This window comes from Capra hircus, chromosome 19 (genome assembly GCF_001704415.2).
Source record: "Capra hircus breed San Clemente chromosome 19, ASM170441v1, whole genome shotgun sequence".
Taxonomy (NCBI): domain Eukaryota; kingdom Metazoa; phylum Chordata; class Mammalia; order Artiodactyla; family Bovidae; genus Capra; species Capra hircus.
The window spans coordinates 28,795,823-28,816,417 of record NC_030826.1 but is presented as its reverse complement, the minus strand read 5'-3'; the positions used below and the strand labels follow the sequence as shown (position 1 = coordinate 28,816,417).

Genomic DNA, 20,595 nt, shown 5'->3' with positions numbered 1-20,595 from the left:
AAAAGAGAAGAAAAACCTTCTAGAATCATAGGAAAGAGAAATTTTAAAAAAACAACAACAAACTTTTGTTATGGACATTTGTAAGCATTTATAAGAGTAGAATGAATATTATAAAAAAGGAGCAATAGACCAATCATTTAACTTCAGTAGGAGACTTGGGTTCGATCCCTGGGTCAGAAAGATCCCCTGGAGGAGGAAATGGCAACCCACTCCAGTATTCTTGCCTGGAGAATCCCATGGACAGAGGAGCCTGGAGGGCTACAGTCCATGGGGTCACAAAGAGTCGGACACAACTTGGCAACTAAATGGCAGCAGCAAATACATGCATACACACATACACGCGTATGTAAGATCAGTGGGGTGGTAGTGTCAGGCCATGTGCACACTCTGTCTCCTAACAGCCTTTTTCTCAGCCTTTTCAAGCATCCATGATGACTGTGGCCTGAGTCTTTGACACTGAGGTTTGCCAGTGGTGATGTTTGAATCCTTGAAAACATTTTATAGACCTTCTGTTTATAAAAAAAACAGCTGCCCCTCCTCTGTCCACCTTTTGGAGTAATTCTTTGAGGTTACTATTCATATTAACGCTCCAGTGGTCCCAAATTTGGGTGTGGAAGCTCCTTTGAGCTGATGTCTGTGTCCTTTTGTTACGTCACACCGTTTGTCAAACACTTTTTTTACCCCCTGGCACAGGAGTTCCAGGTCCACCTGGCATTTGGAACTAATTCGATTCCCCAAGGAGCCTGGGTTCCTTTTAGTGGGGCATCGTATTAAAAACCGCTTCTGTCTATGGCTAAGCCACCCAGAATGCATCTGATCACGGGAGCTAAGCAGGGCTGGGCCCGGTTAGTACCTGGATGAAAGAAACCTCATTGTAGCAGGTGTTCTCAGCGTGGCTGAGATGTCTCTCCACCAGGGCCCTTCCAGTGGAGTGCTGCAGAGTGTATGCGTCTGTGTGTGAGTATGTGTGTTCATATGCATGTATGTGATGTCTGTGTATATGACATTCAAATATCAGGCACAGGTCACCAGCAGCAAAGACATGAGACCACCCGAAGGACCCTGTGACCGCCGTGTGCAGCACTAGCCGAAACTGCTCAGCTAGGAGGGCAGAGTCCGGCGCCCATGCTTAGAACATGCCCACCCCTGCCGACAGTGCTATTATTTGCCCTCGTGTCCTGGCTGAGATTCTGGGGAGGCAGGTGACCTCTGTGTCCAGCATCATCCCAGACAGCCTCGGACACAACAGTCCCCAAGTCAGTGTGTGTGGATGACAGCGATGTTTCTTTGGCCCCTGCAGAGACACCTGGAAAAATAAGAGATTGTCCCAGATTTCTAAGTGGAGAGATGGGGAGGCAGGAAAGAGTCGTTCGGGCTTGGGTGTCACTTTGCTCTGTTTACCTGTCTTGTGTCCTGGGACACGCTGGTGTCTGTAGACCTCGGTGTCCTCATCTGTACAGTGATGGTGATGCCAGTAACTTCCTGGGGTCAGGAGGACTCAGGGGGCATGTCTTCAGCTAATCTGATGCCTCCAGAGTTCAAGGACCATTGGCAACAGGTAAAACTGAGTCTCAGAGTTGAGTTAACTCTACAGGATGTCAGGGCCAGTGAGTTCATCTTCTCGTCTATGGAACGATGATGTATAAAGGTCCCTTTGAGCTGGACAGTCCAGGGATGTCAGTTTTCAGCAGTGGACTTCAGTTACCGGACATGGTAGGTCTGGGTGGGAGTGAGGGACAGAGGGTGGATCTAGCCGGGAACAGTCTGGGAATGAGGGGACTGTGGGCAGGAACTCCCTTAAGCTCCTTATTTTGCCTGAGGAGTAGTTGGGTTCCTAAGGCAGGGGCTGGCTTGCCCCCACCCCCACAAGACACTCATCTTGCTGGGTGATCCAGGGCTGTGCTGGCCTGGGGATGGGAGCTGTTGGTTCCCTGGGGCTTGCTAGAGAAGCCCCCCCATGCTTTTTCTGGGCCTTTCCCTGTAAAGGCCTAGAGACAGAATAAGGCTGTGAGTCCCAGGACACACATGCAATGCTGCCGCAGTGCCTTAGGGGCCAGCCTGCTTCCCAGCTCGACGTGTGGCTCAGGACAGGGGTACACATCCCATGTCTTGCTCAGGGACCCTACTGAGTCCCTAATGTGACAGCTAATGGGACAGCAAAGACCCAGACTTGACCTTCCCCATCAGGGCCATAGACTCTTAGGATCAGTGTGGTGTTTTCTGCTGGCAATCCTGAATTTTCCATTCCAGGGCCATCCAGGGTCTAGAGGCAAGCTGCTGAGGTCCGGTGGGCCCAATGGTCCTTGGGATGAGTGTCTTCTTGCCGGCAAAGGGAAGACCCCAAAAGGCAACCCCAAAGTTGGAATGGAAGCTGAAATCACAGCCTCCCTGCTCTTGGGGTAGGGAGGGTGACAAGTCACAGAGGTGTGGCTGAGCACCCCAGTCCACAGTACATGGATCCAGGGTATGATATGTTGGACAAAGTGGGGAATTCGGAATAAGATGTCTTGTTCTGAATCCCGTGCCAGGAGATGGTGGCCCACAGTCCGCCTTAACTCTCTACTCCTGGATGGATTCTGCAGGTGGAGACAGCTCTTAGAACTGCTTACCAGCAGAGGGCAGCTGAAGGGTTAATGCTCCCAGCCACCGATGGGGAGATGAGGAGGCAGACCTGCTTTGGAGCAGTTTTCTCAGAGCTCCTGTTGGGAGGTTTCCTCCAATTCGCCTTCAAGCCAGGGCATGGAAGGCTCCTGCCTGCCCTCTCCCAGAACATGGTGACTTAGGGGTTAACGACAGCTGATGGAGCATCCTCGAACTTCGCCTGCACGGGGCTTTTAACCCATCCCTCCACCTTCAGGGAACCCGAAGGAAAAAGGATGTCCAATATGGAGAACAGCTCTGACGATGTCTCTCGCCTCTCTCCCCAGAACCTGGGATCCTCGTCACCAAGCAAAAAGCAGAGCAAGGAAAACACCATCACAGTAAGTGGCTCTCGCGCGGCAGGTGGGGTGGCAGGCTGGGACTCTGGTCCACAGCTGGGCTGTTGCCGTGGCAATGTGGACCTCCCACTGGAAGCGATACCCAGCCTAGAATCTGCGAAGTTCTAAAGCTTGGAGGTAGCTGAACTTTCCCACCAGCCCCTGCCGCAACCCCCCGCGCCCCCCCCCGCCCCCTGCCTTGCCCCGGCCCTTCTTCTGTTGATTTCTTATTTCACTTTTTCTCTCCGGGCAAAACAAGTGTAAGGAATGATGCTCAGAGTAATACAGAAACCATTTTTCGCAGGGCAGGCGAGGGAAGGTGGTGTGCGGGAGTGGGTGGGAGGGGGTGGATTGTGCTCTGAGCAAGCGACGTGACGTGTAAATTACAGCTATGGCAGGGTGGCTTTTGTGCGGGGTAACTTCTGGAAGATGTCAAAGTTAAGAGCAAGAGAAAGCACCCTAAGAATAGAGTTCCTGATGGGGAAGCAGGCAGCCTCTGCCTAGAGCAGCCACACAGTCTCCCAGGGCTCTTCCGAAAGCCCGCCAAGACTCACCGGCCCCCCGACCCCGTGGAGGCTGAAGAGGACCTCCCCCCGTTTCCCTCCCCACTGCCCCCACGCCACATCAGCCTTGTGCTCGGGGAAAGCTGGCACTGAATGTCAACATCCCTTCACGTAGAGACAACTTGTCCATCTGCTCAGACAGACCAGAACTTGGAGACGGGAGAAGTGTGGTCCCGGGTATGCGGTTTTGACCAGGTGCCGCAGAGCTGGGACCAGGGGATGGGTCGCTCAGGCCCCATCACACAGTCCTTGCCATGCTGCCTGCCACCTCGGAGATGGAGGTGACAGGGAGACCCCAGCCCCGGCTCGTGCGGGCTGCACACCCACTTTGGAGGAAGAAGCTGTGGGCAAGCAGTGACAGTAACAGTCGTAACTGCTGCGGCTGCGTGCGCATTTATTATGCACCAGTAGGCTTCTGAGCACCCATTCCAGTCTCCAGTCACTGAGGGAGGGCCGGGTGATTGGACCAAGGTGGGTGTGGGGATGGGGAACCTAGACTCTGAACCCAGGGTGTCAGTCACAGCACTTATGAGCTGGGCAGCTACCTGGGGAAGCTTTCCTGGCCTCTCTGTGTCCCTTTCTGCACAATGGGGAGATGGTGGGCGTGTGTGCGCTAGGGATGGTGTAAGGACGGAGTCAGTTCATACCTGGAAAGCCCTTAGAACAGCCTGGCACACAGTAGGTGCTCATTTCACACTAGTTTCCTCATCACCCTATTTACAGATGAGGAGACTGAGGCACAGAGCAGGACCTCAGCCAAGGTCACAGCTAGGAAGCATCAGGGCTTGAGACCCGTGCCCCCTTTTTTGTTTCGCATTAATTTTTATTTGAGTAGAGTTGCTTTACAGTGTCATGTTAAGTTTCTTCCTGAACAGTGAAGTGAATCAGCTATATCTATACATACATCCCCTCTTTTTTGGATTTCCTTCCCATTTAGGTCAGCACAGGGCATGAGCGTCCTGAGTTCCCTGAGCTCTACGGGAGGCTCTTACCCGTCATCGATTCTGTCCGTAGTATCAGTAGTGTATATATGTCAATCGGCACCTCCCAGTTCCTTCCACTCTTCCCGTTCCCCCTTGCTATCCATACGTTTGTTCTCTGTGTCTGTGTCTCTATTTCTACTTTACAAATAAGACCACCTATACCATTTTTTTTAGATTCCGCATACATGCGTTAATATCCAATATAAACAAATACTGTATATTAAAGCATATACCTGAGACCTGAACTCTTACCACCGGCAGTGTCCCCCTAGAAGTTGCCCCCTGAGGTGGGGGACCAGGCGACTCAGTGTGGGGCCAGGGACAGTTTCCTTGTTACTGGAGCTGATGGGCAGGGCGTGGGAGACCCCCACCCAACCCCCTGGGCAGACCTCCCATAGGCGCATCTTTGCAAAAAAGCCCCTAGGGTGCTAGGGCAAAGTAGGAGCTCCTAAAGTTTCCTGAAATCGGGAGAAGAAAGTGCAAGAGAGGGAATATGCTGGCATTGTAGAAGAAGAGTGCATAGAGAAGTGAAAAGCAGGAAGCAGAGGGTTATGCCTTCCTTGGGTGATGGTATGCCTCTCACGGGGTGGGGCCTGGGTCACCTGCCTTGGTCTGCCTTTCCGCCAGAGCTTAGGGCCTTTCTGTCAGAGCTTTGTCTGTGTGGGCTGGGTGTGGCCCTGGGTCTCCTGGCAACTCACCTCCTCCATCCCTGCCTCACCGCCTTCCCTCCTCCTTCCCACTGCCCTGCATCACTGCCTCTCATCCAGAGCCTCAGGGGCACTTGTTTAAAATGTGGGTTCCTAGGTTGGTCCCTCCAGGGTGAGGCTATAAAGTTCGGGTTGTAACCAGCATCCCCCAGGGGTTTGAAATAAACACTCAAGCCTTAGGGACTTTTTGCTGGGGTGACTGAGGAGGGGCACAGTGAGAGTGAAGAATAGAGCCCCCTGGCTTTGAACCTGGGTCTGCCGGCTGCCAGCCCAAGGGGCCCTGCTCATCTCCAGACTGGAGGTGGGTGTCCTCGCTGGCTGGCCGGTGGGGCTGAAGACCTCTGTGCCTCGGCTCTCTCCCTCCCAGGGAGTACTCTCTCTCCACCCACAGCTCCTTCCTCTGAGCCCTGATCCTGCAGAGCTCATGGTTTCCCTGGGAGGCGATGTTGCAGGGTTGGGGCTGAGGGGGGAGCGTGGAGCTGAGGCCCAAGCTTCCCTCCTCCTGGCGTGTGGGATTGGAGTGAGGGTCCTCTCACACGGTCTGACCCAAGGAGCAGAGATTTGCAGGCCTGTGTGGCAATGATGGATACAACCAGGCGTCCGAGTCTGGCTACCAGTGTGGCTGAGATGCAAGGACCCAGGTTCATTCTGATTCTCTGGCTTGCCCCCTCCCCCCACACACCCCGCCCCACTGGGTCTGGAAGAAGTTTTGAAGAGGCAGACACATGCGCTGCTTGACAGCAATGGAGCCCCGGGTAGGGCTGGCAGTGAGTGGGCTTGATTGGAAGTGACGGGCGGTGATGGCAGTTCACAGCCCTCAGCACCAACATGCATCAAAATCGAGAGGATTCGAGACATGGAAGGAGACAAGGATGACAGCCAAGCCGGCCAGCCACACTCCTGCCCTAGAAAGAGGAGTCTGGGCTCCCCTGGTCCTCGGGTCCCTGGTGTGGCCCCCTGGGGCCTTGCGGGGAGCTTGGATGTGTGTGCACCACGGGGCATTTCTATTCTGCTTCCGTAGGTCCCCGCTCTGGCTTTTGCCTCTTCCATACCCTCCCCATTAGCCTCTCTCTAGGAGGAAATTCTGTAGAGCAAGGAGTTCAGAGCAATCCACCCTAAAGGAAATCAACCCTGAATATTCACTGGAAGGACTGATGAAGCTGAAGCTCCAATCCTTTGGCCACCTGATGGGAAGAGCTGACTCATGGGAAAAGACCCTGATGCTGGGAAAGATTGAGGGCAGGAGGAGAGGGTAACAGAGGATGAGATGGTTGGATGGCGTCACCGACTCAATAGGCTTGAGTTTGAGCAAAGGCCGGGAGATGGTGGAGGACAGGGAAGCCTGGCGTGCCTGCTGCAGTCCATGGCGTGCAAAGAGTGGGACAGAAGGTCAGGGCCCATTTAGATGTAAAACCGCCATCTTTACTGTGCTAAAGGCGGCCTCTGCCTCCAAGGAGGCCTCCATGCTGGGCCTCCCCGCATGAGGCCCCTTGGCTGGGTTGCACTTGTATTCAGCAGCTCTCCCACCGTGGTTGGATGCCTTTGTGGTGACTGTAGGCCCCTTAAGACGCCCCCCCCCCCAGAGATTCTGGGGGCTGCTCTTATGGTTCTGGTGGAACCCCAGCTGCTCAGTGGGCCCACTAGGAGCAGAGCAGATGTTACTATGGTTACTGGGGCTGGAGTCAGTCCCCGAGCGAAGACGCTGCTGGTCGAGGGTGATGATCTTGGGAGCAAGAGTGGGAGGGACCCCTGGAACTTTCCCCAGACAGTACAGGGTAGAAGCCATCTTCTCCTGCTCCCCCATCCAGCACCCCTCCCTGCTTGCACCCCTGCCTTGGATGGGGACATGGCATAGTTACATCTAAGCGTGTTAGAAGGTCGTGTGACACAGGTTAAGGGCCAGGTTAACCTGGCTGGCTTCTGACCCTGGCTCCACCATTACAGATGATGTTTGCAATTACTCATTCTTTCTTTGTTTGCCTTCTTCATCAGCCTGTAAAACTGTCTAGGGCAGAGACCACTCCTTCTGTCTCTAGCCTTTATTCATTGTACTGACAAACACTGACAGCTCCCATCCTGTGGTAGTGCTGGGACACAGCGGGGAGCAGGGAAGTTTCCTCCTCTGCTGGTTCAGACTCTCTGGCAAAGAAAGAGAGATGCTACACAAGCAGTCAGGAGAAATACAAATGCACGTGTCCAAAGTCCTAGAAAGATCTACCCTAGTGCTCAGCACCAGGTAGCTGTTCAACAAAGGTTTGCATGAACTGCGGACGAGCAAGTGTTCCTGGTACAGCCTCATGGATGCAGATAACTTCTGTGACCCTCAGTTAATCAAATGAGGCCACTGTGACCCAGCTCGTGGGGTTGCCAGGAGGATGAAGTGAAGATCCACCAAAGCTCTTGGCAGGAATTCTCCCAGGAATTCCACGAGTTTTACAAGTTCCTCCCACTGTGGGGTCAGTGAGGTGCAGTTCTGGAGATGCCCACCAGGGGGTGCAGGGCTCTGCGAGGATTCGGGAAAGTTCCTGTGAGATTCCTGGGCCAAAGAAATGCCAAAATCAGGGCTGACTGAGTGGAGATGGGCACTGTGGGGCCGCTGGCCGGTCCCTCTGAGGGCTGGTGCCCTCAGAGCGGCAGAAGCCACAAGCCCTTTCCCCCAGCACCATTAGCTTTCCTTCAGTGATGGTTACAGGGCCGCTACTTGTGGGACACCCCCCCCCCACCCCCCGCCTTCTAGACCCTGGACAGCACTTTCTAGAAGACCTTTATATCCCCTCTGAGTACCTTCAACCTCCTCCTCCATGATTCTTAATGCCCAGGGTAATGTCATAGTTGTCATTATTACATTTGCTTGCAATTGCCATGGGCTACATTATGAAACAAAATAAAGATGGGCTGTGATCATCATTATTTGTTGAGGCAAGAAAAGCTGGAACGTGAAATAAGGACCATGTGAGGCTTTGGAATCCGGCCCTGCTTTCCAGAAGGAGACTCCCCTCTGGACAGTCTCTGGGGTGTCAGCCTGAAAAGAGGGTTTGGGAAGACTCATTGCCTGAGCTGGGCGTTGAGAGGCTGGCTGGCCCCCGACACTGCAGGGCCTCAGGTGGCTGTGGGCTGGGCTTTGGGGGGAAGCTCCCCACCCCTGGGTTGCCTTGGGCCCCACCTGGACCTTGGTGGCATTCCGTGTCCCCCCTGCCCAGGGCTCTCTGGATCATCCCTGGCCATGGGCCTGCCTCCTGCATCACATTTCCTTCCAGAGCTGGACTCTCTGCCCTTACATTAGCCAGATGCTAGTTTCTGGGAAGAGGGGGCTCTTTCCTTGACTGGAATTTCTCCTGGATTCTCCCCCCAGCCATACTTACTGAATTTACTTCCAGCCACCCCCGAGCCCCTAAATCAGAGGCTGCAGCTGGGGACCCAAAGACCTGACTCGACTGGCAGAAGAGTTGCTTTGACTTGCAAGGGGTTGTCGTTGCTGTTATTAACCATGAGTGAATTTCCAACATTGGGGAAGGGACTGGCAACCCACTCCAGTATTCTTACCTGGAGAATTCCATGGACAGAGGAGCTGGGCAGCCTATAGTAGTCTGTGGGGTCACAAAGAGTCGGACATGACTGAGCAACTAACACTTTCACTTTCAAGCGTTGAGATACTTCACGTATAAATCCTCATTCTCCACTACTGTCAAGTCATCACATAAGCTGACAGCCCTGGACACTTCACTCTGACTTGACAGCAGTCGGCGGGAGCTGAGAGGAATCTGCTTCCCGCCCCCACAGACAGACCCTCCCCGCCCTACCCCACATTTGAATGTGGAGGCTGGTCACCTCCCACAACCTGAGCTGCAGTTTCCATGACGTGCAGCCCCACACTTGTTTGCATGGCTTTCTGGCAATGAAGTTTGTGGCTTCTATTCAGAACCTTGGGGATTTTCTGTACTGTTCTCCCCCTGAACGTCTGATGACTCCCATTTCAGCAGTTGCTGGGATTGTGATGAGGGTTAAAGACTGCTGGGGCTTAGGCCTTGCCTTCCTGAGGCCTTACAGCTCCCAGAACAAATTAGCAGACTCTCCAGGAGCAGATGCGGGGCTTGAAGCAGCATCAGCAGGGTCGGCGGCGAAGGCACAGCTGCCAAGCAGGGAAAGCCAGGAGTGCTACAGACAGGCTCCGGCAGAAAAGTATGAGACAGAGCCCAGGAATCTCTGCCCTGCTCTCTCCTGGGCCAGCTAGCCCCAGGCACACACCCGGGATTCTCATTTCAGCTCTCTTTGTTCATAGAATGTATGTTGTTGTTCAGCTGCTAAGTTGTGTCTGCCTCTTAGCGACTCCATGGTCTGCAGCACACCAGGCTCCCCTGTCCTCCACTGTCTCCCAGAGTTTTCTCAGATTCATGTCCATTGAATCAGTAATGCCATCCAACTCTCTCACCCTCTGTCAACCACCCCCTTCTCCTCCTGTCCTTAGTCTTTCTCAGCACCAGGGTCTTTTCCAGTGAGTTGACTTTTTGCGTCAGGTAGCCAAAGTATTAGCATCAGTCCTTCCAATGAATATTCAGGGTTGATTTCCTTTGGGATTGACTGGTTTGATTTCCTTGCTGTCTCAGGGACTCTCAAGAGTCTTCTCCAGCCCTGTAATTCAAACGCATCAATTCTCCAGCGCTCAGCCTTCTTTATGATCCAACCCACGTATCTGTACATGACTACTAGAAAAACCATAGCTTTGACTATATGCAGCTTTGTTGGTAAATTGTTGTCTCTGCTTTTGAATATGCTGTCTAGGTTTGTCATAGCTTTTCTTCCAAGGAGCAAGTGTCTTTTAATTTGATATCTTTATAGAATATATATCCTGAGATAAAATTCATAAGGTAACCTCTCACCCAGGATGCTCAGCCACTTAATTCCTTTCCCTAGAAGCAAATGATGTCATCAGTTTCCTCCCAGAAATATGCCAAATTGGTATCTATTCCTACCTCCTTTTTTTTTTTTTTTTTTTTTTTTGTTTCTTAACACTAAGACAACAAACTGTAAATACTATTCCACCTCTTCTTCCCAGCCACCCACCCACTTAACACTGTCCTCTACCTTCCTTAAGTACAGAAGAACGCCTTGCTGGGCCTTTCACCATGGTTATGATTCCTGTCCGTGTCTGTCTCATACTTTCTAATGATTCTCTTGCCGATGGACAGTAGAGCTGGGTTCTAGCCTTTTGCTATGTAGACAGAGCTGTGGTGAAAACCGTGTATTTAAGTCCCTGTAACCGTGTGCAGGAGTAGGGGAGAATCCTACAAGCAGAGTCACTGGTGGAGGACATTTGATGTGTTTTTAAGTCCTGTTGCACTGCTCTCTAAGACGGTTTGGACTGATTCCAGCCCCTGTGGGGTGGGGGTGAATGCCGGTCGCCCCTCATTTGAGTGCTGACCACCGCATGATACCAGTGCGTGTTCTCTACCAAGCTGGCCCTGTACGGAGACTTCCTGAGTGCTGTATCCCGGGACCAAAGCCTCCCGAGCTTCTCCTAACCCTCTAGCCAAGCTGTGCTCTCTCCTGTCTGTGCCTTCCAGATAAACTGCGTGACGTTCCCTCACCCAGACACAATGCCGGAGCAGCAACTGCTGAAACCGACCGAGTGGAGCTACTGTGACTACTTCTGGGTAAGTGGTGCTCGGGGTTCCCTGTCCTGGGTCCCAGGGACCAGGAGTGAGCACCCGAGAGGTGCGGGAGGAGCCTTGAGCTCAAAGCAAAGCAACTTCTCCAGATGAATCCTAACAGCTGGCAGTCAGTTGAGCACTGGAGGCTGGAAACTTAGGACCCACTCGGAGTCTAGGTTATTCTGTAAACCTCAGAGAGTCCGCAGGGCAAAACGGAAACTCCAGCCAGAATGTAGGTAACCTAGAGGGTCACCTTGCTGCTCAGCAGTGACAAGAGACCAAAATCAGTTCCACGAAAGGAACCTGGGCTCCAGCCTGTTCTGTCACTCTTGAAGGTGATCTTGGACGGTGCTTCTCCGACAGCCTTCCTGTTTCTATCAAAGTCTCCAGGAGTTTATAGGGAGCTCCAGCGTGAGCAACTCTGTGGTTCCAGAGCTTTTGTGTTACTTATGGGAACCTCCAGTTTTGCAAGATAAGCAAGTTCTGGAACAGGATGATGGTGATGGTTGCCCAACCGTGCAAGTATATTTAATGCCACTGAACTGTGCACTTGAAAATGGTTAAGATGATACATTTTATGTGTAGTTTTCCAGAATTAAACGTCTTTTGACAGATGCCGAATCCTACGCAGAAACTCTGGGAGTCCTCCTGGACATTTGTATTTTAACGTTAACAAGGGCTTTAAAAATGAAATCACCCCATTCTGGAATCAGACAGTAGTGATGATTGTATGACCTGTGTATGTATTAAAAACCAGTGATTGTACACAGGGGCTTCCCTGGTGGCCTAGCAGGAAAATATCTGCCTGCAATGCAGGAGCCACAGGTTCAGTCCCTGGGTCTGGAGGCTCCCCTAGAGAAGGAAATGGCAACCCACTCCAGTGTTTTTGCCTGGGAAATCCCATGGATGGAGGAACCTAGCAGGCCACAGTCCATGGGGTCACAAAGAGTTGGACACGACTGAGCGACTTAATCACCATCACCAATGGTACACCTAAAAAATTAAAGTTTTGCAAAGGCCCCAAGGAATCAGAAATTTAAAAAAAAAAAAAACTCTATAAAATTTCAACCACCACGCAGAATGAATTATCTACCCTTTTTTAGATTTGCTAACCAAGTGTATATTAAACAGTCGCTTTTGTCTTCCTACCAAACCTCTTGCACTTTAGATGCTAGCCAGGGACTCCTGTTGCCCCATCTGTGTTTCTTTTAGATCTTCTGAGATGAGTACGGGGTGGGGATATTGCAGGAAGAACTCTGGCTCTGGCAAGACACACCTGGAGATGGTGAGAAAAGAGCCCAGGGGCGTGGATGAGCAGGGACCAGAGCAGGGACCATAGGCTCCATCAGTGTGTTGTATTTTATTCTGTTTGCAGTATAAACAGATGGTGGAGGATTCAAACAGGTGGTGGAGGATTCAAACAAGAACAGGATGTGATCTGATTTGTATGTGCCTTGGAACATGCATGCATGTTATGTCGTTTCAGTCATGTCCCAACTCTATGCAACCCTATGGCTCCTCAGTTTATGGGATTCTCCAGGCAAAATAATGGAGTGGGCTGCCCTGCCCTCCTGCAGGGGACCTCCCAGACCCAGGGATTGAACCTGCATCTCTTACGTCTCCTGCATTGGCAGGTGGATTTTCTTTCCCACTGGCACCACCTGGGAAGCCCCATGTGTCATGTAGGGAAGGCAGGAGTGCGCATTAACCTCTGGGAGGCCAGGGAAGATGGTGGCAGCTACGGAGATGGAGGGGAGGAGCTGAATTTGGAGACGTCATCCGACAAGAAGGGAACAGGAACCAGAGCTTGGGAAGTGGACCAGCTTAGACTCCAGGAATGGGTACCCTGGGAGCCAGAGGTCAGTGGAGGGAGGGGGGTTGGAGAGTGAGGGGAAGTGGGCGATCCTGCTGCTGGTCAGTGCCGTCCTGCTTCCATCTTGATCCAGGCTCTCCTGGGACTCTGATACTTACCCTAGGGCTTTATCTCCCTGACCATCAAGACCTTTTCTTCTCACAGAAATTTCTCTGCTGACACAATCCTTAAAGCCCACTTCTTTGGGCTGGTTTTCCCAGTGCAGACAAATCGCTCAGCCTATCCATCCTCTCTGGGAGGTGGACTGGGGCTAAGCGTTTTGAATAATTTTTCTTTGGCTTTTTCATGAAGATGTAGCATTCATACAATGGAGTGCGCACATCTTAAATGTACTCGGAGTGAGTTTCCAATGGCCAGAGCAGCCGCACTGTGATGTGGCTGAGATGTCAACCCTGAAAACCTGCCCTTTTCCACTCCGGCAGTGGCCCTTCAGTCCAGCTTCTCCCCAGAAGCCACTGTGATTTTTTAGGCATGTGCATTGGAGGATGGCACTGCCTGGCCAGTGCTAAAGTGAATGGCAAGGCTCAGGGTTAGGGGTGCCTGCCCCCAAGGTTATCCACCGTCTCCCAGCTCAGTCAAGATGCTAAAACTCTGCAGAGGATCTAGCCAGCCCCAGCAGCCACCTGCTGCCTGTGTTCCTGGCCACCTGCCCTTCCCGCTCTTCATTTCCAGGTTGAGGGGTTGAGAGGCCCAGATGTGGGGCAGCTGCAGTGCTCAGGGCTCAAGCACCTGGGAGCACGCTGGGGCAAGGGTGCCGGGAGGGGCGTGAGTTGGGGCGGCTGAGACTACTGCCCTCGTCCTCCTTCTCGGGCTGAGGTCAGGGTTATTAGCAGGTGACTTGGGTTCTCTTGAGAGTCCCTTGGACTGCAAGATCAAACCAGACAATAAAAGGAAATCAACCCTGAGTATTCATTGGAAGGACTAATGCTGAAGCTGAAGCTCCAATACTTTGGGCACCTGATGTGAGGAGCCGACTCACTGGAAAAGACCCTAATACTGGGAAAGATTAAGGGCAGGCAGAGAGGGGTGTGGCAGAAGATGAGATGGTTGGATGGCATCACTGACTTAGTAGACATGAGTTTGAGCAAACTCCAGGAGATGGTGAAGGACGGGAAGCCTGGTGTGCTGCAGTCCATGAGGTCATGAAAAGTTGGACACGACTGAGCAACTGAAGAACAACAGGGTCTTTTCTGGGGTCTGTCTTCCCTACACCCCATTCCTCCCCGCTCCAGACGCTGGTGTCACCTAAGCACTCCTGCCTCTGTCTCCCTCCTAGGCTGACAAGAAGGACTCCCAAGGCAACGGCACGGTGGCTGGGTTTGAACTGCTGCTGCAGAAACAGCTGAAGGGCAAGCAGATGCAGAAGGAAATGTCGGAGTTCATCAGGGAAAGGTGAGTCCTGGGCCCTCCCTGCTCCGGGGCTGGTGATGGCACCCGCCGTGGTCCGTGAGCCCCACACACCCAGCTCTGCACTAAGGGAAGTGCAAGACAGGAGTCAGACTCACGGGCCTCGGGACAAGTCTGGCCAGCAGGTGCGTTGCTTTGGCCTATGTAGTGTTTTCAAAGATTTGAACCAACATTTAAAAAAACTGGTGGATTTCACATGAAAATCTGCATACCTGGCATCTCTGGGGAGAGCAGACAGTCTGGCTCCGTGACTGTGCTTCCCTCATGCAACAGTTGACCGGAGCTGAGGAGCTGCCCGTGTGCTGGGAGCCTGTGCTTCCAGTTTGCCACAGTCCCCACCACTCCTTAATATATCGCCATGAAGACTGCTTGCTCCTTTGCTTATCTGTGCGTGCACAGCCGCTGTTCTTTAATGTGACAAAAAAGGAGAATGTTACCTTTCTGTTCCTCTTTGTGTCAAAACCATGTCCCAGCCCTGGGCATCCAGAAACACCCACCCCTACCTCCGTCTCTGCCTTTAGGGAACTCAGTCTAATGGGAGAGGTGAGGTCATTATGATAAGAGCAGAGAGTATAATAGTGGTTTGCCTGTGTGTAGATGAGGAGAAAATGCATGCCTGCTCAGTCATGTCTGACTGTTTTGCAACCCCCCGGACTGTGGCCCGCCAGGCTCCTCTGTCCATGGAATTCTCCAGGCGAGAATACTGGACCGGGTTGCCATTTCCTCCTCCAGGAGATCTTCCCTACCAGGGATCAAACCTGTGTCTCCTGCATTGGCAGGCAGATTCTTAACCCTTGAGCCATCAGCAAAGCCAAGGGAATGATGAATTCAGCGTAATGGAAGTGGAGAAAGTTACAGGGACAAGCTCCTTCTCCGTCTCCCCCCCTCCGCAGGCTCTCCAAGTTATGAGACTGTTAAGCTGACATTCACCTGCACACTCACACACATATGCATACCCCCCTCCTTCACACACATACATACACACAACTTAGTATCTGGAATTTCAAAGGCACACTGGAAATATTTACGGTAAATAGCAATGTGTTTTTGAAATAATGTTTTTTTGGCCACGCTGAGGGGCATGTGGGATGTTGGTTCACCCACCAGGGTTCGAACCCACGCCCCTTGTACTGGAAGTGCAGAGTCTCAGCCACTAGACCGCCAGGGAAGTCCCTCATTGTTTCCTTTTTCATTTACAGCAACAACACTGCAGTAACAATTCTATGTTGTGTTAAAGCACCCGCTTTCCTTTCAGTTCGGTTCAGTTCAGTCGCTCAGTCGTGTCCCCGACTCTGCAACCCCATGAATCGCAGCACGCCAGGCCTCCCTGTCCATCACCAACTCCAGGAGTTCACTCAGACTCATGGCCATCGAGTCCGTGATGCCATCCAGCCATCTCATCCTCTGTCGTCCCCTTCTCCTCCTGCCCCCAAACCCTCCCAGCATCAGTCTTTTCCAATGTCAACTCTTCGCATGAGGTGGCCAAAGTACTGGGGTTTCAGCTTTAGCATCATTCCCTCCAAAGAAATCCCAGGGCTGATCTCCTTCAGAATGGACTGGTTGGATCTCCTTGAAGTCCAAGGGACTCTCAAGAGTCTTCCCCAACACCACAGTTCAAAAGCATCAATTCTTCAGCGCTCAGCTTTCTTCACAGTCCAACTCTCACATCCATACATGACCACAGGAAAAACCATAGCCTTGACTAGACGGACCTTTGTTGGCAAAGTAATGTCTCTACTTTTCAATATGCTGTCTAGTTTGGTCATAACTTTCCTTTAGGAGGCCTATTTTCTATAGATATAATCAAATCTTTGCTTTATGGCTTATGAAACAGGTAGGAAATTGAGAGACTGCGTAGTTCAGGTGTCAGAAGACAATAGTAGAAACCAGGCCAAGAGGAAAATGGCTAGAAAAGCCAAGTTTGAACACACTTGCGGTTCATGCTTTCATAAAGACGTCACATTAACAAATAAATGGAACCATACCTGTGAGAACCCTGGTCTTCCCTGGGACAGGTGGACTCCTGAGACTTTTCTCAGTCCACCTAGGGTCTCGAAGGGGCACCTTTCAGAGCCAGGAGGGGTGGGACCTGAGGTGCAGAGGCAAAAGCTGGGCCAGGGTGGGAGGCCAGCCATCCGGTGAATCACATGACCTCAGCTTAGAGGGGCGAGGCTGGCACCAGCCCTGGAGAGGACGGGCCTCGTGCCCAGTGCACACAGTTGGCATTGCTAAACCTTTGAAGCTAAGAGTGTGGCATGGTTTTGACATGGTTAGATCTGCTTTCTCGAGAAATCTCGTGGCCGGAGGCTGCAGGCTGACCGTCCATGTCCTCCTGGGGAGAGGAGGGACTAAAGACTCGGTGGATGGAGAGGAAGCGAGGGAGGCAGGCTCGAGAGGATGTGGAGATGGCAGAGGTGGTGGTGAGAGAAGGACCGAGACTGGGGCTCTCAGCACTGACGTGGGAAGTGATCGCAACCCCTGAATGCTTCCCGGAGACTCGGTCAGGTCCTTTCATGCTTCAGCTCCTGAGAAGCCAAGAAGCAAGTGCTGCAGCCCTGGGAGCATTTCTGGGTTTGTTTCATTTGCCAGATGATGGGCTAGGGGCCTCTCTGAGGCCCCGGCCGTCTGGCCGGCTCCGGTCGTCACAAGCATGGCCCCTGGGGACCCCTTAGACAGTGACTATTACCATGACAACACGTCTTACACAGTTGTGGCAGGCAGTACAGACCCCTCCCCGGAGAGCTGCCTTGAAAGTGTGTCAGGGGCCTGCTGGAAGTGGAATCCAAGGCGACTTCCCTCTCTGGGGATGTGGCATCCGCTGGGCACCACTGGTTTCCATGGAGATGCTTGCACCCTGGAGGCTGGGAAGTTGGCGGCCTTGAGAGCTGGGAGAACATGGACAGGGTTCTCTTCCTGCTTCTTAGGGGCTGTGGCTACCTTGCAGGCTCTCATGCCAGAGCTCTCACTAGGGGGCATAGCAGCTGTGGTCCATTACCAATTACATCTCTTCATTTAAGTGTTTGCCGTGTGTCCAGCCCTGTGCTGGGGGCTGTGCAGATGACCACTTTTCATCCTCACACAGGCACCAATCCCCCACTCTGCAGATTGAGGTTCAATTTCATTCCTTCATTCAGCTCATATCAAGCACCTACTGTGAGTTGGATGGAAAGACAAGAGCCACGTACTTGCAGAGCTAATGGTCTTTATACCGTTAATGAGCAGCAAGGCTGCAGGTCGGATCCACAGTCTAGGTCTGAGGAGCTGACGTGTTGGGTTTTCTCCCTTTGCAGGATAAAGATTGAAGAGGAATATGCGAAGAACCTAGCTAAGCTCTCTCAGAACTCCTTGGCCGCACAGGAGGAGGGGTGAGTAGGAGGAACAGGGAGGGGGGTGGGGAGGGACAGGGACACTCAAGAAAGGGGAGGACCCCTTTTCTCTGATCACTGGTCATTGCCACCATCCCATATGGATGGGGAGGTCTCCATACACCTGGCTGAAGGTGGGTGCCCATGATTCAAAGTGGGCATTCATGGTTCGTGGTGAACATTCTTGGTTCAAGGTGGGCATTCACGGCCCCAGCTGATCAGCCATGACTCCAGGTGTGGGCATCCATGCTCAAGGTTGTGCTTCCACGTTACTTACTCATTAGTAGCCAAGGGCCTCCTGGCAGATGCTGGAGTATGCCAGGACCCCTTCTGCCCTTTCCCCAGTGGCTTGGAACCAGCCTCCAGATGCCCACCCCTGCTCCCCTGTCTCCGAGAGCAGGCTGGCAGGCAACTAGACATGGGATGATTCCACACCTGGCCCCTTGGTTAGAATCTCTCCTGTGAGCCTAGGCCCAGGCTTCCCTCACCCTCCAGCTGTGACCATCCAGACCTCCTTGGGTGGGACCTGGGCTGGGGGAGGCCCAGCCCCACCCTCCTGGCCACAGAAGAGTCCCTAGCTGGGGGTAGATTGCTGCCTTCTCCGTATGTTAACAGAGTTTCAGCCTGTTGGTGGTAAGGCAGATTAGCATAGCTGCTATGGAAAACAGTTTAGCAATGCCTCAGAAAACTAGCCAGAACTCCCATAGGACCCAGCAATTCCACTCCTAGGTTTATATCCAGAAGAACTGAAAGCAAATATTCAAATATATGTACATGCATGTTCATAGCAGCGTGATTTATTATAGTCACCAAGTGGAAATAACCAAAATGTCCATCAGGAATGAATGCATAAGCAAATTTTAGTCTGTCCACATTGGCTATGTGGATAGAAATGTTATTCAGCCATAAAAAGGAATGAAGTACTGATCCTCATTACCATGTGGATGAACCTCAAAAACATTATACTAAGTGGAAGAAGCAAGATGCAAAGGTTGTATGTTATAGGATTCCATTTAGAAATGTCCAGAATAGATAGATTCATGGAGACAGAATGAAGATTGGTGGTTATCAGGAGTTGGGGAAAGGGGACTGGGAACAACTGTTTAATGGGTACAAGGTTTCCTTCTGGGGTGTATGTTCATCTGCTCAGGTTGCTATAATAGAATACCATAGGCTGAGTGACTTAAGCCATATGACTTAAGCCACAGAAATTTAATTAATCCCAATTCTGGAGGCTGGGAAGTCTAAGGTCAAGGTGCCGGCAGGGTTAGTGTCCAGTAAGAGCTCTCTCCTGTGTGGCAGGTGGCCTTCCCTTGGTGAGGAGAGAGAAGGAACTCTGGTATCTCTTCCTATGAGGACACAAATTCAATCAGATCAGGGCCCCACCCTTATGACCTCATTTAACCCTAACTACTTCCTTAGAGTAACAGATAAATGTCCAAATAACAGCCACACTGTAGGCTAGAGTTTCAACCTATGGATTTGGGGAACACAAGCATTCAGTCCATCACAGGGTGATATTGATAAAAAATGCTTTGGAACTAGATAGAGATGGTAGTTGCCCAGGATGGTGAATGTAGTAAATGCTTGTTCTCTTTGAAGTGGTTAATTTTTTAAAAAATATTTCTTTGGCTGTGCTAGATCTTAGTTGCGGCATGTGGGATCTAGTTGCCTGATCAGGAGTCAAACCCAGTGCTCCCCTGCATTGGGAGCACTGAGTCTTAGCCATCAGGCCACCAGGGAAATCCCCTGGTTACATTTGTGTTAAGAGAATTTCCCCTTAATCACAAAACAAAACCAGAATCTCAGAAGGTAAGAGTTGAAAGGCCCCTCGAGGTCCCGTCTCTAGTCTGACCTCCCTGCAGTGCAGTCTCTGTTTGAATCCCTCCTATGAAGGGAAGTGAGCCCCCGGGGATGGAAGATACTCTGTCATAGTCATCAGAGAGCCGTGATGTTGAACAAGCCCAAATCTGACTTCATAGCTTGAATCCTCCAGGGAACAGGGCTCTGCCAACCAAACGTAGCTTTGATTAGGGCCTCTTTATGGGCTCACCATGCAGCCAAGAGGTTGGAATGGTTTTTACTGACCCAGCAGGCTACAAACCACAGGATCGCCCTGCTTGGCCAGTGTCCCTTCCAGGGACATCAGTGAAGCTTGCCTCCAGCCTCCTCCTGCTCCATGTACCCAGTCTGGGACCAGGCAGGAGGGGACCCATGAGGGAGTCTCCCCTCTGAACTGAGGATGGGGCTTTCCTAAGTGTTCCCATGCCCTGCAATGCAGTGCTACTTCTCCTAAGAAATTCCACCTCCTCGGCCTGGGCCGCTGCCAGAGACACTCCATCCCGCCCACACACATGGCGTATGCTCCTGGCTACACGAGTCCAGAGTCAGGCTTCACCAGCATGCTGTACACATGTGCAGCCGCAAACACGGGCAGTCCGCCACACACTCACAGTCATGGATTGGCATTGCTCACCTGCAACATAGCTGTGAATAAATACCCCATCAGCCCTGTACCCACATCCCCCTCCCACACACACACTTCTTCCAGGAGGTACACGGGCCCCCGTTCACAACCTGTAGCCCCATCGCTTTGCATTCACACATGGCTTTGGATGTCAGCCTGTCCACCTGAAACTTTCAGAGCATGACGCTGGAGCCTAGGAAGATGCTGATGGGGAGACTCGAGTTGCCCTCAGATTCCACAGGGTGTGTACAGAATAAACAGAATCAGGAGATGTATCCTGCCTTCAGTTTAGCTCTCCTGTGTGGAAAGGATTTTGGTCTTTCCTGGTTGGTAATTGTGACAGTAACATGGATTTTGATTTAGCAGGCCCCAGATGGTGTTCTGGAAAAGAAATTATGTCTTGGGGTTTTTGTTTGTTTGCTTTTTCCCATCAACCTCTTATCACTGTCTTCAATTTCTAAATGGCTTTTTTCCTAAGTTGTGATGTGGCTCCAAGGCTGGCTAGGATATCGCAAGGGGGCTGAACCAGCTCAGATAGGCCCGTCCTCATGTTTGGAGTGATGTCCTCCTGCCTGTGGGGGCCCGACCTGGCAGTGGGGCCAAG

The 20,595-nt window shown here is 52.0% G+C and overlaps 1 protein-coding gene across 6 annotated transcripts in view; it reads left to right on the top strand.

The window, feature by feature from the left end:
- The window catches only part of GAS7 (growth arrest specific 7), a 203,839-nt gene that overhangs the window by 160,106 nt on the left and 23,138 nt on the right, over positions 1-20,595 (top strand). For all 6 annotated transcript variants that reach the window (XM_018064648.1, XM_018064649.1, XM_018064651.1 and 3 more), the window contains 4 exons: positions 2,928-2,981; positions 10,793-10,882; positions 14,029-14,144; positions 17,450-17,524. In XM_018064648.1, coding sequence (XP_017920137.1) covers positions 2,928-2,981; positions 10,793-10,882; positions 14,029-14,144; positions 17,450-17,524 — 335 coding nt within the window. The remainder of the gene's footprint in view (positions 1-2,927; positions 2,982-10,792; positions 10,883-14,028; positions 14,145-17,449; positions 17,525-20,595) is intronic.